The following is a 15776-nucleotide window of genomic DNA, read 5'->3' as shown; positions in this document are numbered from 1 at the left end:
TGGGTGGGAGAGAGGGGCCGCCGCTGCCAAAACGCGCACAGTTTTGGGTCGCTCCACCGCCAAAAAATCTCACTCCAAACTTTTGGTGAAACTTGGCAGCCCTGGTTATGCTTGTTGTAAAGAAAAGGTCTATAATGCATTGAAATGACATTAGTAGGTGTCATATGCCATCAGACATGGAAATATGTCAATATGCGCGACTGTCATCTACAAATCAGCCTGTAAGGTTAGACACAGCACGTCGGCATAAAAGCTCCACCAACGACTCTCCATTCCGTCCTCCTTCTCCTTCCCCACAGCTCCTCCTGCTACCGCAGTAGACCCCCTCCCCTCTCCCTGCCCTGTCTGGACACCTCTCATCTACCCCATTGTTCCATCCAGTCCCCTCTCCCCTCCCTCTCCTGCCCCTTTGACTCAAAACAGTTGTCAAAAGTAATTTGAAGATTTGGATTATGTTTATGTATGTTATTTGGAATCTCCTTATTTGGAGATTGAAGGCTAACCCTATTGTCTAGCTGGGAGTAGGAGACGTAAGGGTGCAGCCAGGACTTCATCTTCCGGTGCGTCCCAGTCAAGATTTTATTGGACTATTCCACCCCACCAGACTCTGTTGCTTTTAAATACTTTTATGCTAGCACCTACTATTGATCTAATACAGGGGTGGCCAACCAGTCGGAGACTAAGAGCCCCCAAAAATTGTTGGGGTACCAGAAAGAGCCACATCATACATGCGGGCTCACAAAAGCTGTCACTCTCACTCACACACACACACACACACACACACACACACACACACACACACACACACACACACACACACACACACACACACACACACACACTCAATACATTTCCAATAGGCTATGAGACCAGTGTTGTCATTTCAGCAAAAGACATGGTATGGCAAGGTCTGAGTGGGGGGGTTGAGGGGGGGTATTACCTAGCATTTAATCTCAAAAGGAATGGGTTTAATCTGTTTCCCTAGTAACACCTTAATAGACTGCAGCCAGAAGTACACACACACGTTCGCACAGGCACACACACGCACACACACACACACACACACACACACACACACATGCACACACATACGCACACATACACAAGCACACACACACACACACACACACACACAGACACACCTCCATGACGCTATTAAACTGCACAACTAAAATGAGACCATGAAAATGTGTAAGTGTTTGCAACTCCTCAGTTGTGAATTTGACTAAATTCAGTACTCCTAGCTACCCAGTTGTGTGAATGTCAGTAGGGGTACTTTGGGGATAGCCTCTTGCACTGAGAAATATCTAAAGACATCAAAGGACAGGAAGCAATTTCCGTTCTTTTAGGGGACAAGTAGTTTAATGACCATGACAGACTAATGGGATTATCTTGTTTTCCCGATGGCCGGTGGTTCCTTAATTGGTGCCATGCTGTGCTCACAGCTCGAGAAGGGATTCCCCTCCTCCTTGGTGGTGATTATTATTCTCCACAGGTCTTCTCCTTGTTGCCTAAAACAGACTCCCACAGTCTATCACAATCATCACCTTGCTGAGGTCTGGTGTACACGATTTGACCCGAGTCTCCCAATAGTGTACTCGGCCGACATGGGAATGGCTACACTATGCCAACGCTATGCATCTCCCTGCGGCGGCCTTCATTGCGTTCTACGAGGGCTAGGGTACATACGAGGTGAAGGCCGCATTATTATTGCATCTTTTTTCGATGTAGGCTACTATAACATTATCTAAAAAAAACATCCACAACGGGAGGCCACTGCGCTGTGACCTGACAGTTCCTACCGCTACCCATCCTATCTTGATGGCCTACCTTTAGTTTAGACCCAGCGAAAAGCTTTGTTCATGCACGATTCTGCCAGTCAGCGAGAAAATGCAATTTGTCGGCTTTCTTGGCTTTTCTCCAGGAAACTGTTGACCGTGTGACCGCCCACCAGGAGGTGTTGGGTCCAGCGTGGGTATATAAGCCCCCACGCGGCCCCTAGAGGCCCCAGTCTGGTGGGTTCTGAAGACTGTCTCAACCTTCAAGAGGAGCCGAGCTCACTGCGCTTTACCAGGGTATGGTAAGACGTCTGCTTTTAAGTAGTTTAGTGACAGCTAGAAAGTGAGTTTCATAACAATACACATAGTCAAAAATTTCGATTTGTAATAATTCGGAATCTTTTTTGTCTTATAAATAAACAAATTACGAAACCTACATTTACACTCACACTCAGTTCTAAGTACAGCCTTACAGTGGTATCTGTAGTCAGGATTTTTTTAATTACAAAAGTTTATGTTATGTTCTAAATCTAGCTGAGAGTCCACTGGCAGCAGAGGGCCTGATTAAAAAAAAATATGAACATGATCTCTGTTCTGGATTTATCTGTTGATGGCATAGTGTCATCGACAGGCAATCTTATCCACAAATGAACACTTGTACTAACTAGTCAACTGTTTCTAGGGTATATAAGCTGTGTCCTTCCTATTGGAGGTTGGACCATTGGACCATTCTGCTTTGATGCTGGATATTGTTTCCTTGTTGCAACTGAATTGTAACAAACCTATTGAGGGATTATACCCACTGTGACTCGTTCCTGCACCAACAGCAACTTGTAAACATCATTCTATTCTTATGACAGATGAACATCTTGCAGCTCCCCTCCATTCTCCTGGTTCTTACATCGACTGTGCAGTCATTTCAGTATGATGAGCTGGCACAATATGTTGACAGCCATCAAGAGGACTATGTAGAGGTACACTTCTGAACATAATCTATAGTCTACAATTTTAAGTTTTCTATGGAGAAATGTATCATTGTGTGTGTCTGTGTGTGTGTGTGTGTGTGTGTGTGTGTGTGCGTGTATGTGTGTGTGCGTGCGTGTATGTGTGTGTGCACGTGCGTTAGACTCTGAGGGACTGGGTTGCCATAGAGAGTGACTCGAGCGATGTCTTGAAGAGAGAGGACTTACATCGAATGATGGACATGACAGCCGAGAAACTGAGGTTGATGGGAGGGAATGTGGAACTAGTGGACATCGGAGAACAAGAGGTCAGAGTTCAATTAGAGATTGTTTATAGTTAGAGTGTTTATGCTGAAAAGTGCTGTCACACAGTGGTTTGTTTTTCTTCAACATTGACTGTGTCTTACTATGCCTGTAGCTCCCGAATGGTCAGAAGCTCCTCTTACCAAAGGTGGTCACAGCCCAGTTTGGTAGTGACCCCAGTAAGCTCACGGTGTGTGTGTACGGCCACGTGGATGTCCAGCCCGCTAAGAAGGAGGATGGATGGGCAACGGAACCATACAACCTGACAGACATCAATGGTAGGGGTTCCAAATCAAGACCCTAACAGAAAACAACAACAACAACATATCTCACTCTCACTCACTCTCTCTCTCTCTCTCTCTCTCTCTCTCTCTCTCTCTCTCTTTCTGGCAGTTTACATGGAATTGATGAGTGTTTTTCACATGATATGATCAAAATCAAGCAATCACGTAGACATGTCAGTGGGTAAATACAGAAAATCGATATTTATGTCTATAATGACTGTGATTGTTACCCCTAGGAAACCTGTATGGCAGAGGGGCGTCGGACAACAAGGCACCCGTCCTGGCCTGGATCCACACAGTCGAGGCTTACCAGGGACTTGGCATTGTGAGCCTAACACCTTTTAGAAGGAGATCAAATCAAATCAAAGTGTATTTGTCATATACACCGAATACAGCCATAGACGGTGTAATGGAGTGCTTTGGGCAAGCTAGCTCCTCAACAGGACAACAAAGAACATAAAAACAATGAATAAATAAAAATAAGTGAACAGAACTCCCACATAGACTAGAGACATGAGACATGTGGAAAGAAGACATGGGCTGTCTAGAACGTCCTCTGCTGCTGTCTTGCACCAGGTACTCTTTTAAAAAAGAGATCTCAGTAAGACTTGAAGGTTGAAGGTGTCTTGATAGGTTGAAGGTGTTCTTTGGCAGAAGGGTTGATTGGGTTGTATTAAATAATACAAAACACACATCTCCAATACACACCTCTCCAATACACACCTCTCTGTCCCCTGCCCTCCGTAGGACCTGCCAGTCAACGTGAAGTTTGTTATCGAGGGGATGGAGGAGACAGGGTCTAACGGCCTGGACGCCATGATCGTCGCCCAGAGAGACACATTCTTCGCCGACGTGGATTACATCATCATCTCGGACTGTGGTTGGCTGAGCCGACGCCCAGCCCTCACCTACGGAACCAGGGGGAACTGCTACTTCTTTGCTGAGGTGGGAATGGGTGACTTTTTAAATAATAATACATTTAAGAATAATCAATGACTTTTCATGATACTCATCACCCATGTCTATGTTTGTAGGTGGAGGGTCCCAAGCAGGACCTACACTCTGGGGTGTACGGGGGAACAGTGATAGAGCCAATGACTGACCTGATCGGCATTTTAGGTGGGGTTAAAACCTCAGACTAGTCAAGTTGTTGGACAAGCCCTAAAACACAGTAATGGGTTTTGTCCCAGGACTGCTCTTGTGTTGAGCTTCATGTCTGTCTGTCTGTCTGTCTGGCTGTCTGTCTGTCCGTCCGTCCGTCCATCCATCTATCTATCTACTGTTTGTCTGTCTGTTTGTCTGTCTGCGTGTCCATCTCTCCGTCCATCCGTCTGTCTGCCATTCACCTACCTACCTATGTCTCCCCCATGCAGACACTCTAATCAGCCCCAGTGGGAAGATCCTCATCCCTGGGATCAGAGAGGCTGTGGCTCCCCTGTCCGATGAGGAGTGGAAGATGTACCAGGACATTGAGTTTGACATCGAGGCCTACAAGTCCAAGATAGGTGTCAGCCAGCTTATGTACAGCAACAAGGTGAGTATGAAGGGCACAGAGCGGGTATTTGTGTGTGTGTGTGTGTGTGTGTCTATGCGTGTGTGTGTGTGTGTGTCTATGCGTGTATGTGTGTGTGTGTGTGTGTGTGTGTGTCTATGCGCGTGTGTGTGTGTGTGTGTGTGTGTGTGTGTGTGTATGCGTGGGTGTGTGTGTATGCATGTGTGTGTGTGTATGCATGTGTGTGTCTATGCGTATGTGTGTGTGTGTGTGTGTGTGTGTATGCATGTGTGTGTGTGTGTCTATGCGTATGTGTGTGTGTGTGTGTGTGTGTGTGTGTGTGTGTGTGCGTGCGTGCGTGTATGTGTGGGCGTGTGTGCGTGTAGTGGTCGATCGGAGGTCTAAGAGGAGGTGCCTTAAAGGGAATAGATGGAAAGTACAATCTAACCAAGCATTGTCAATACGTCTTGTCTCTTTTCTCTATTTCTCAGGTAGACCTACTGGCCCATCGTTGGCGATACCCCACTGTGACCATCCATGGCATAGAGGGGGCTTTCTCTGCGCCAGGCTCCAAGACAGTCATCCCTGCTAAGGTCATCGCTAAATTCTCCATCCGCCAGGTGCCAAACATGGACCCCGCAGTGGTCAAGAAACAGGTGAGTGGTCTATGTATTTCAGCCAGTGTGATATAACCAGTCATGGAATGTACTGTCATGTGTCAGCAGGGTATGTTGCATATGTGTGCTGCTGTTGTTGCAGGTGACAGACTACCTCCACTCTGTGTTTGCCAAGAGAAGGAGCCCTAACAAGCTGAAGGTGACCATGATCATCGGGGCTAAGCCTTGGCTAGCCGACACCAAGCACATTCTATACGAGGCAGGGAAAGCAGCTGTGAAGAGAGGTACCCTGTCCCGGAGAAATAATAATAATAATAATAATAATAATAATAATAATAATAATTGTTATTCTTATTTTTCTTCTTCTTCTTCTTCTTATTATTATTATTATTATTATTATAATATATTAATTACACAACTTGTTTTCATAAAGCACCTTTCATACCGTCATCTATAGATCAAAGCACTTTACAATGGAAATTAAAAAGATAAAATGAATTTAACAGAAGAAGGGATAAAAACAACAACAAGGACAATGTTCGTTGTGGAGCATTTCCTCTTTGTTGTTGTGTTTGCTGACGTGCGGAGGTGTCTGTTAACTGTGCAGTGTTCAACGTGGAGCCTGACCTGATCCGTGAGGGCGGCACCATCCCAATCGCCAAGAACTTCCAGGAGGTGACGGGCAAGAGCATCATCATGCTGCCCATCGGGGGCTTCGACGACGGACTGCACTCCCAGAACGAGAAAATGAGCAGGTTAGCTTCTTTGCTTGTGGCCTGGTCGTAGTTTCTAGCAGGATGTCGTAGTTTGGGTCAGTTCGAATGTCAGTTCGTTCATTGCAAGAATTTAACCGAGATTCAATTTGTGAATAACAAAATTGGTGAGAATTTGTCAATGCTTGAATCAAGTTTTAAATGCATTGAGGGAATTTAAGGAATTTAAATTTGAGTAGACCTGCCAGTAGGATCAACATGACCTCCCATTGGTAGGTTAACAGCGGTTCCCATGCTCAACACAGTACAGTATGAGCTGTAGAAACAATGCTACATGATGCTGTTGAATTTTGATGATTATAATCATAATTGTGTGTGTGTTTGTGTCTGTGTCTGTGTGTGTGTGTGTTTGTGTGTGTGTCTGTGTGTGTGTGTGTCTGTGTGTGTGTGTGTGTGTGTGTGTGTGTGTGTGTGTGTGTGTGTGTGTGTGCGCGTGTGCGTGTGCGTGTGTGCGTGCGTGCGTGCGTTGGTGCGTGTGTGTGCGTGCGTGTGTGTGTGTGTGCGCGTGCAAAAAGATGTGTAATGGACAATCCAGTACTCTTCTCCTCTTCCTTTTATTATTCTATTATTCAAGGTGAAATGTTGGAGAATTAAGCTGATCCTCTACTGATCCTCTCTCACCCCTCCGTCCCTTAGATACAACTACATCGAGGGAACCAAGCTCTTTATCGCATACCTCCATGAAGTGGCCCAGTACAAGAAGAACTAAGATCACCATCATTCACAACACTATTCAATCATGTTTAGCTTCCGCGATATTCCAACAGAGGAGTCAGGCTTTGCTGTGCATTTCTATCCTGGTGTTTTTTGTGACTTCTTTCTGCCCCTTCAAGCATCCCAGAGACCCTCAGTTCAATCCTGATATCTGATCTTTAAATAACACTATTACACAAGCAAGCTCTCTCTCTCTTGTTGAGACGTGTAGCATATTGTGCAGCATTCCTCTCTCTGTGTCTCTCTGTCTCTCTCTCTTTTTCTCTCTCACTCCTCCTCTCCCCCTCCACCCTTTCTCCCCCTCCCTCTCTCTCTCGCTCTCATTATGCATAAATAAAATGTATCTGTTACTTGAAAGAAGCTAATAAAAAACTGTGGTCTCTGATGACTGTGGTGTTTATTTTCTGAGGTCTGGATGCAGAACGCAGTGATCTTTCTATATGTGTCTAATACTTTTCTGTGTCTACGTGTATACATACTACACGTTTGAATTTGTGTCTGGGATTCATTTGCTGAGGACGTAACTCAATACCTTTACTTGACTCTACGACACTCTGGAGACCAAAAGGGAAAGAGCAAAGTCCTGTGCAAAGTCCTATTGACCATAGCGATGGCAGGAAAACGGCTTCTCCCTCTCTGCTTTGCACATAATGGACACACACTTTCCTTTAAAGCTATGGTAAGTATTCAATACTGTATTACAATACTGTACGTATTCAAGACCATGTCTGCATGTCTATGTGAATGTCTGTGACTGTGTGTGTATGAGACTAAGTATGAAATTAGGCCTTTACTGTATACTCAGAGGTTTGTGTGAGCAGCTGTGTATGCTAGTATGCCTCAGCTGTAACGGTTTGAAATTGAAGCAGTAATTCCTTGAGACAGAGCTAATCCAAACACTGGAGTTCAGGGTTCATACTGCTCTCGATCTTTGATCCTTGGCACTGACCCATCCAGACAATCGGCAACAACTATAAGGACTACCACTCTGTCAATATAGGCAAGGCAAGGCAAGTTTATTTGTATAGCACATTTCATATAACAGGTATGACCGGTATTCAAAAATTCTTTACATTTTAAAAAATACAGCAAGAGGAGCATAGACATATACAATACACATAGACATACACATACAATATACATAGACAATATGGACATTTACACTTCGAAATCCACCCATGATATCTGAGGGTTGCGAATGCAGTGTATGTTCAGTTAACTCTGAAGGATGAGACTGTCAGGGGTGTATGGTGCTATATCTGTTTGACTGAGATGCCTGTGGATATTCCCCACATATACAGATCGTTCTAGCATTTCTGGTGCTTCACGCACCAACCTCCTCCTCCTCCTCTTCATTCTCCTTGACACGTGGACCGTCAACCATGATGGAAGCTCTGTTTCGATACGTCGATAAGCACCAAAACCAGTTTGTTCAGGTGAAGAAAGAGCACTCTGATATGTTAACAGATGGTGGTTTATGAGAGGAAGAGAGTGGGGGAAAGAAAATAATAGTGAGAGCGAGAGAGAGAGAGAGAGAGAGAGAGAGAGAGAGAGAGAGAGAGAGAGAGAGAGAGAGAGAGAGAGAGAGAGAGAGAGGAGCAAGCAAATGATTACAGAGAGGGACGAGGGAGAGAGTGAGTGAGTGGGAGCAAGAAAAGTATATACTGTATATATAGAGAGAAAGAGAGGGAGCAAGAGAATGATATAGAGTGAACGGAGAAACAGAGAGCGAAGATTGTAGATTCAATCACCATGTGAATGAAGATCCTGTATGTGGTGCCTTTCTACTGATCTGCCTGTGCTTCCTGCCCCCCCCCCCCCCTGTTTGTGCCTCAGAGGCTGGGGGAGTGGGTGGCTGTCCAGAGCGACTCAGGCGACCACGCCAAATGGGGAGAGATTGAGAAGATGCTGAATATGACAGCAGAGAGGATCCAGGAGATGGGAGGCAGTGTGGAGTTTGCAGATGTGGGCACCCATCAGGTACAGTACACTGCACCACTAGGGGATGGCTGGGGTTTGATACCGTTCCTCATTCCATTCTGCGCATTACAATGAGCCCGTCCTCTGATTTCTAGCTCCCCCAGCCTCCCCTGCTGCACACTCAGTCGGTGTGAAACACTCACCTGCCCAACTCTCCAGATGTACTGTCACACGGCTGTGTAAATACAGTTAAACAACTTCAAAGACTGGTGTCAAATGGGTGCTCAAACACAGTATACAGTATCTAGACAAACACGTTCGACAAGCATGTACAGTATACCTTGGTGTGAAACGGGAGAACACAAATACAGTATGTGCATATGTACATACTGTACTGTCTTTGTCACACCAAGGTATACATGCTTGTCGAACGTGTTTGTCTAGATACTGTACACTGTGTTTGATATGTCTTTTCTTATCTTTTCTTGATCTGATCTGATCTTGTCTTTTCTTGATGTGTTCCGATCTGACCCTCCTTTTTTAAATCATGTGCTAAAGAAATAAACTAAACTACATATAAAAAAGTATATTGTGTACAGTATATACCCCAAAATTAAACAAGCATGGACCTTTTTCTGTCCTCTGTTCTCCAAGCTGCCCAGTGGAGAGACCGTAGCCCTGCCACCTGTCATACTGGCTGAGTTTGTGCGGGACCCAAAGAAAGCCACACTCTGCATCTATGGTCACGTGGACGTCCAGCCGGCCAGGAGAGAGGACGGGTGGACCACTGATCCCTTCGTTCTGACAGAGACCAACGGTGTGTAACTAACTCACCGTGTGGCATGCTTGCAATTTATAGCCCCGTCGGGCGAGAAATGTGCGTATGTATGGGTGTGTGCATGCGTGTGTCTGTGTGTGTGTGTGTGAGCGTGTGTGTATGTGTGTTTGTGTGTGTGTGTGTGTGTGTGTGTGTGTGTGTAGTGGGATAATGTGAGACTGTGATACTGTGGGATAATGTGAGGATCATGGCAGCTCAATGTTTCCGTCTCCTAGGCAACCTGTATGGACGGGGTGCCACTGACAACAAAGGGCCGGTGCTGGCCTGGCTTCACGCTGTGGAGACCTATCAAGCGGCGGAGCAGGTTATTATTTTGTCCTGACACAGCTTAACTCTGACACAAATCCCCCCGTCAACATCTTGACTTACTGTAGTTTTAATTAAATAACTCTCTTATTTACCCATTACCCAGCAGCAGTGTATTAAATCAACAGGTAATGGGATTTGGAGAATCCTAACCTAATGACTTAGTGTTAGGGGTGATTTTCAAATCAACTAACATGCTGTACATCAGGGACTGTGTATAGAGTCAAACAAGAACTCAAACAAAAATAACTTATGACCAGGAGGAGCCAGGAAGATTTACTATAACAGACTTTACACACTACAGGCCCAGCCCATACTGTGGCTGTGTTCATAAATTCGCTCTGGAAATCTGATCAGCACTCATGGAATGCCTCTTGTCCAATCAAATTACTTGGTGCTCTCCGGCACTCTCAGAGCGAATTTCCGAACGCAGCCTGTGGGTCAGGGCCGGCCGCTAGCATAAACACTCTATGCAATCGTTTAGGGCCACAACCGCTAGAGGGGGCCACACTTGCGCTGTCGATGTAGCGCAAGATACCACCTGTCAATCAAAAACTCTGCTACAACCCCCCGCCCCCATCGATGAAACGTGTGTGTGTGTGTGTGTGTGTGTGTGTGTGTGTGTCCTAGGACCTGCCTGCTGTGGGTACTGAATTGACCCATACAACCATATTGTGCTAGATTGGACATTTTCCAGTACAGCTCAGCTCAGCTCGGTTAGGCTCTTTAGTGTGAGTGAAGCCTCGGCCTCTTTATTCCAGGATTTGCCAGTGAACATCAAGCTCATCATTGAGGGGATGGAGGAGGTGGGCTCACACGGTCTGTTGGAGTTGACCAGGAGGAGGAACGGCACCTTCTTCGCGGATGTGGACTTCATTGTCATCTCTGACAACGTGTGGGCCACCAGAGCACCAGCCTTGACCTACGGAACACGAGGGAGCAGCTACTTCTTTGTGGAGGTGATAGAGCTCACCTGATTGGACAAATAAAGTCCAAATGGATACAGACTACATGAATAACAGCAATTCATTCGTAGCCCTTTACATCTGATAGTTTATCATTATCATCATCATCATCATCATCATCATCATCATCATCATAGTCATCATCATCATCATCATCATCATCAACTGACTCTATAATGTTGCTGTTGTGTGTCATAAAAGTCACACAACCAAAATGCATACAGGCAGCTATATACAGTGTAAATCAACAGGCTGTCTCAGTCACTGAATGCCTTATGTGTTGCAGGTTGACGGCCCTAAACTGGACCTACATTCTGGAGTGTTTGGGGGCTCTATCCAGGAGCCCATGTCAGATCTGATAGCTTTACTGGGTGAGACACAGGTTGAATCTCAAAAGTCATTCATGAAGATGCATTGCTTGCTCTCTCCTGGCCTCCTTCTCAAAAGGCATTGGAGAAGAAGATCTGAGATCCTTCCCCTCTGACCTTCTCCTCCAATACATTTAGGGAAAGCAGCAAGCAGAGAGCACACGGCGTAAACCAAGAAATACTTTTATTTTAATTTTATCAAGAAATTCAATGTGGTTTCAGTGCAACTTGAACTCCCACACCCACATAACAGGCAGTCTAGTCGACCACACAGGCAAGATCCTCGTCCCTGGAGTGACTGATGCGGTGGCGCCCCTTACTGGCGACGAGAGGAAGCTCTATGAGAACATCCACTTTGACCTGGAGGAGTTGAGAAGTGTGGCTGGCGTAAAACACTTCCTTCAGAACACCACGGTATTGTATGATGCCAATTTCAAATTGAATTGGAGAGAAATCTGTGACTTTGGTTAGGGTGTGTGTGAGAGAGAGCATGGCAGGAGAGGCAGCAATCGGAGGCTGCGAATCGAATGGAATGAGAAATGGTATCTTGGTGTTCCTTTACATTTACGGCATTTAGCAGTCACCTTTATGCAAAACAAATACATTTGCCTAAGTAAGTGAATCATCTATCCATCAGTCATCGCCCCCAAAAAAAAAGAAGTAATCTATTAATGACACCAATATACACTATCAAACTGTGTTTCTTCATTTCCAGGAGGATGTCCTCATGGCGCGATGGCGCTACCCATCCCTGTCCATCCATGGGATTCAGGGAGCGTTCTCAGAGGAAGGCACAAAGACGGTCATCCCCAGAAAGGTCATCGGGAAGTTCTCAATACGCCAAGTACCCAACATGGACCCTCCGGACGTGGAGAGAAAGGTACAGAGAAGACCGTCCTAACGTAACCTCTGTCTGCTCCAATGTAAAACACTGTATTTTGTATATAAACTGTATATTTGTCATGTACTTTGTGTGTTTTTTCTTGTATTATGCTGTCAATCCGATGGCTTAACATGCCGTTACTCCCAGGGAATAAAAAGGTTATTGTATTCTATTCTAAGCCTCTTTAGAACTGTCTTCTGAGGTAACACCCGGCCTGTCTCCCAGGTCAAAGAGCACCTTGAACAGGTCTTCACCAGCAGACGGAGCCCAAACAGCCTGACTGTGGTCTCCACGGTGGGGGCTAAACCGTGGGTGGCCGACCTGAAAGACCCACAGTACGTCGCTGGACAGAGAGCTGTCAAAAGGGGTCTGTTGTGTTTAGAGGCAGATTAGAACTACACTACATTGAAATTAATGGATGAACTCTAAGTCATATTCGTTGCCATCTCATGACAATTTCAGTGACAATGGATGCAAGAGACTATCTGTGCACAAAGGGCTTGGGCTCGCATGCACAGACAGGCAATCATATAAGCCGATGCAATACATTGAAACGATTTTTCAACTGTAAAGCTGTCCCGTGTGTTAGTGTTTGGAGTGGAGCCGGAGATGATCCGTGAGGGATCCACCATTCCTATCGCTCAGAACTTCCAGGAGGAGACGGGCAAGAGCGTGATGATGCTGCCCATCGGTGGGCATGACGACGGGGAGCACTCTCAGAACGAGAAGATCAGCAGGTGAGAAAAAAGACACATGTTAAAGTTTTACGTTTTTTTTAACACTTTTGTTGGTCTTCAATTAAATACATAATCATCCTCTTCTCCCCGTCTCCCAGGTACAACTTCATTGAGGGGACCAAGCTGTTTGTGGCCTTTTTCTATGAGCTCTCACAACTACAGTAGATACTAGATGTAATGCTTATTTACAGTAATTCACAATATCATTAGTATGATAACTAACTACATTAGGAATGAAATATCAGCGTCCTCTTGTGTTCAAATAAACAACATGATCGAACTGATAAACTGTATTTGTTTCCTTTGTTGTCTTAGTTAACATGCTTTTATAGTTTACAGCTTAGAATAAGTGTGTGTGTGTGTGTGTGTGTGTGTGTGTGTGTGTGTGTGTGTGTCAACGTGCCATCATTCAACTATTATTAAGCAGTTGTGGTATGTTTATGATTAAGCATATTCATGCATCTGACATGATACATTCAACTTTACATGGATATGAACATTCTATTCATAACATGTATGATGTATGAGAGAAGTGTCACATGCCATCGCTACTTGTCAAAGTCTTGCCAAACACAATATCTCTACCAGAGATTACACCTTAGAAAACAATAACCTAATCATGGTTGTTCCCTCTGCTTTAAAGATGAATGGCTTTGGTCCAGGGGGCCAATGCGGAAATCATATTGGAATGCATAAAAAAGACAGAAATTCACAACTTAAAATAAACCCAATTTATTCTTTTTTTGATCTGCTGAAGAAAGGGGAGAGTGTATGTGGTTTGTGTGTGTTTGGGTGTGTGTGTGTGTATGTGTGTGTGTGTGTGTGTGTGTGTGTGTGTGTGTGTGTGTGTGTGTGTGTTTGTGTGTGTGTGTGTGTGTGTGTGTGTGTGTGTGTGTGTGGAGGGCGGGGGGGTTGGAGAGTGTGTGTCATGTGTGTGGAGGGGGGGGTGTTGGGTGGTGCAGAGGGTACCATATAGGCAAGGAACAAGCTAATTACCCAACTTCAAATTAATTTGGATCTAGGAGCAACAATATCAACTTTGGGGCATTTTTATTTTCTGTCTATTAAGACCAATTAGGCTTTCCATCAATTTTGACATTTACATGTTTCTAGGCTATTTTTCTTAACAATAACTGTAGACAACTTGTTAAGATTATTATGATACAAAAATGTTACTCACCCTTTTCATTGTAGATATTCCTTTGTGTTTGCTTATAAGTTCATATAGATTCAAGTGTGTGAATAAAAGTTGCGGTTTTAGATGTAATCCGTAGAAAACAACAAAGCAATAGTTCTGATTCTAAATGTATTGGTGCACATCCAAAGATTCTGGAACTCATCGTCATAATAATGACAACATTGTGGACGCTACCGTTAGCTTAGAGGGCCGAACGCTACATCGCGCTGACCGAACGGAGCGTAGCGGGAAGTCAAGAGGAGGTGGGATCATAATATCGACGAAGGATAGCTGGTGCTTAAACACGAAAACTGTAAGTAGCCACTGCTCCCCAGACCTAGAATACTTGACTGTTAAATGCCGACCCACATACCTGCCTAGGGAGTTTAACGCGGTGCTAATTACATGTGTGTATATAGCACCTAGCTCAGACAGCAAAGTAGCATTGGCGCGACTATATGACGTCATTAGTAGCCAACAAAGTACTGATCCACAGGCTATTCACATCATAGCGGGGGACTTTAATCATGTCGACCTGAAGGCAGTACTACCCAAGTTCTACCAGCATGTAAAATGCGCAACGAGAGGAGAAAAAACACTGGATAAGGTATACACCAACATCAAACGTGCTTACAAGGCTAGTCCGCTAGCTCATCTAGGCATGTCTGACCATGTGTCAATCCTCCTGATTCCTGCATACACTACAATGGGGAAAAGTGCTCCCACCACCACTAAGACTGTCAGAACCTGGTCAGAAGGGTCCGCTCCACTGCAGATCTGCCTAAATGACACCCTATGGCAGGAATATGAGCATGAGGACCTGGAACAGTACACGTCGTCGGTTCTGAACCACATAGTGAACTGCACCAACTCAGTCACCGTGGACAAACGCGTCCGGGTCTACCCCAACACGAAGCCATGGATGACTGGGAAGGTCCAAAAACTGATAAATGAGAGGGACAACGCCTTCTTCGCAGGGAAGCGCACACCGCTGTACAGCTCCACCAGGGCCAACCTAAAGCGCGGCATCAAAGCGGCCAAGGCAGAGCACAGAGAGAAGATTGAGGAATGCCTCCTGAGCAACGACTCCAGGCGGATGTGGCAGGGGGTTCAGCAGATGACAAACTTCAGAGCCAACAGGCTCACAGCCGCAGAGGACGACCCCCTGCTGGCGGGAAAGCTGAACACCTTCTACGCCCGGTTCGACGAGGGGCGAACGGAGGTAACCACAACACAGACACCACTCTCTCCAGCTCTCAGCAGCCTCACCCTCACAGAGCACGAGGTGAGACGCGTACTGAAGGCGGTGGACCCCAGGAAAGCCTCGGGGCCGGATGGCGTCCTGGGACGGGTGCTGAGAGACTGCGCCGACCAGCTGGCCGGGGTTTTCACCAACATCTTTAACCAGTCCCTGTCCCAGGCCACCGTCCCACCCTGCCTGAAAACCTCAACTATCATCCCAGTCCCGAAGAAAAGCACGGTGAGCTGCCTAAACGACTACCGCCCGGTGGCACTCACACCAATCATCATGAAGTGCTTCGAGAAACTAGTCCGGGCCCACATACTCACACGCCTCCCGCCCAACCTGGATCCATACCAGTTCGCCTACAGAGCCCACAGGTCCACAGAGGACGCCATAGCGACGACTCTCCACGCCAC

General features: G+C 45.8%; 2 protein-coding genes across 3 annotated transcripts; both read left to right on the top strand.

Annotated features, from left to right (window-relative positions):
* Positions 1 to 2638: 2638 nt before the first annotated feature.
* LOC308166677 (cytosolic non-specific dipeptidase-like) lies at positions 2639 to 6918 on the top strand (the record flags this gene model as incomplete). Its single annotated transcript, XM_080541002.1, has 11 exons — positions 2639 to 2752; positions 2905 to 3048; positions 3159 to 3321; positions 3564 to 3652; positions 4075 to 4272; positions 4362 to 4446; positions 4701 to 4861; positions 5311 to 5475; positions 5579 to 5720; positions 6044 to 6191; positions 6846 to 6918. 11 exons carry the CDS (start codon positions 2639 to 2641, stop codon positions 6916 to 6918), a joined length of 1482 nt encoding a protein of 493 aa, XP_080397128.1.
* Positions 6919 to 7471: 553 nt separating this feature from the next.
* On the top strand, positions 7472 to 13222 carry LOC308166443 (beta-Ala-His dipeptidase-like). 2 transcript variants are annotated; one of them, XR_013937692.1, is made up of 12 exons: positions 7472 to 7602; positions 8225 to 8359; positions 8760 to 8903; positions 9498 to 9660; positions 9897 to 9985; positions 10749 to 10946; positions 11239 to 11323; positions 11574 to 11734; positions 12036 to 12200; positions 12429 to 12538; positions 12793 to 12940; positions 13039 to 13177. XR_013937692.1 is itself a non-coding variant. In XM_080540747.1 (12 exons), exons 1-12 carry the CDS (start codon positions 7534 to 7536, stop codon positions 13103 to 13105), a joined length of 1566 nt encoding a protein of 521 aa, XP_080396873.1. In that variant the 5' UTR covers positions 7472 to 7533; the 3' UTR covers positions 13106 to 13222. The 2 variants fall into 2 exon arrangements, 1 of the variants encoding a protein (XP_080396873.1); XM_080540747.1 differs by having other exon boundaries at positions 12429 to 12570; positions 13039 to 13222.
* The last annotated feature ends 2554 nt before the right edge of the window (positions 13223 to 15776 follow it).

The sequence above is a fragment of the Nansenia antarctica genome (assembly GCF_963989245.1).
Source record: "Nansenia antarctica genome assembly, chromosome: 10".
Lineage (NCBI taxonomy): Eukaryota > Metazoa > Chordata > Actinopteri > Argentiniformes > Microstomatidae > Nansenia > Nansenia antarctica.
The sequence above is the reverse complement of the archived record's forward strand: the minus strand, read 5'-3'. Positions and strand labels throughout refer to the sequence as shown.

Bases quoted from the DNA above. Each gene is read 5' to 3' on its own strand.
- LOC308166443 (XM_080540747.1), top strand. From the start codon at position 7,534: ATGGCAGGAAAACGGCTTCTCCCTCTCTGCTTTGCACATAATGGACAC. The intron at 7,603-8,224 runs GTAAGTATTCAA...CCACATATACAG, and splicing joins CACTTTCCTTTAAAGCTATG to ATCGTTCTAGCATTTCTGGT. The intron at 11,735-12,035 runs GTATTGTATGAT...CTTCATTTCCAG, and splicing joins ACTTCCTTCAGAACACCACG to GAGGATGTCCTCATGGCGCG.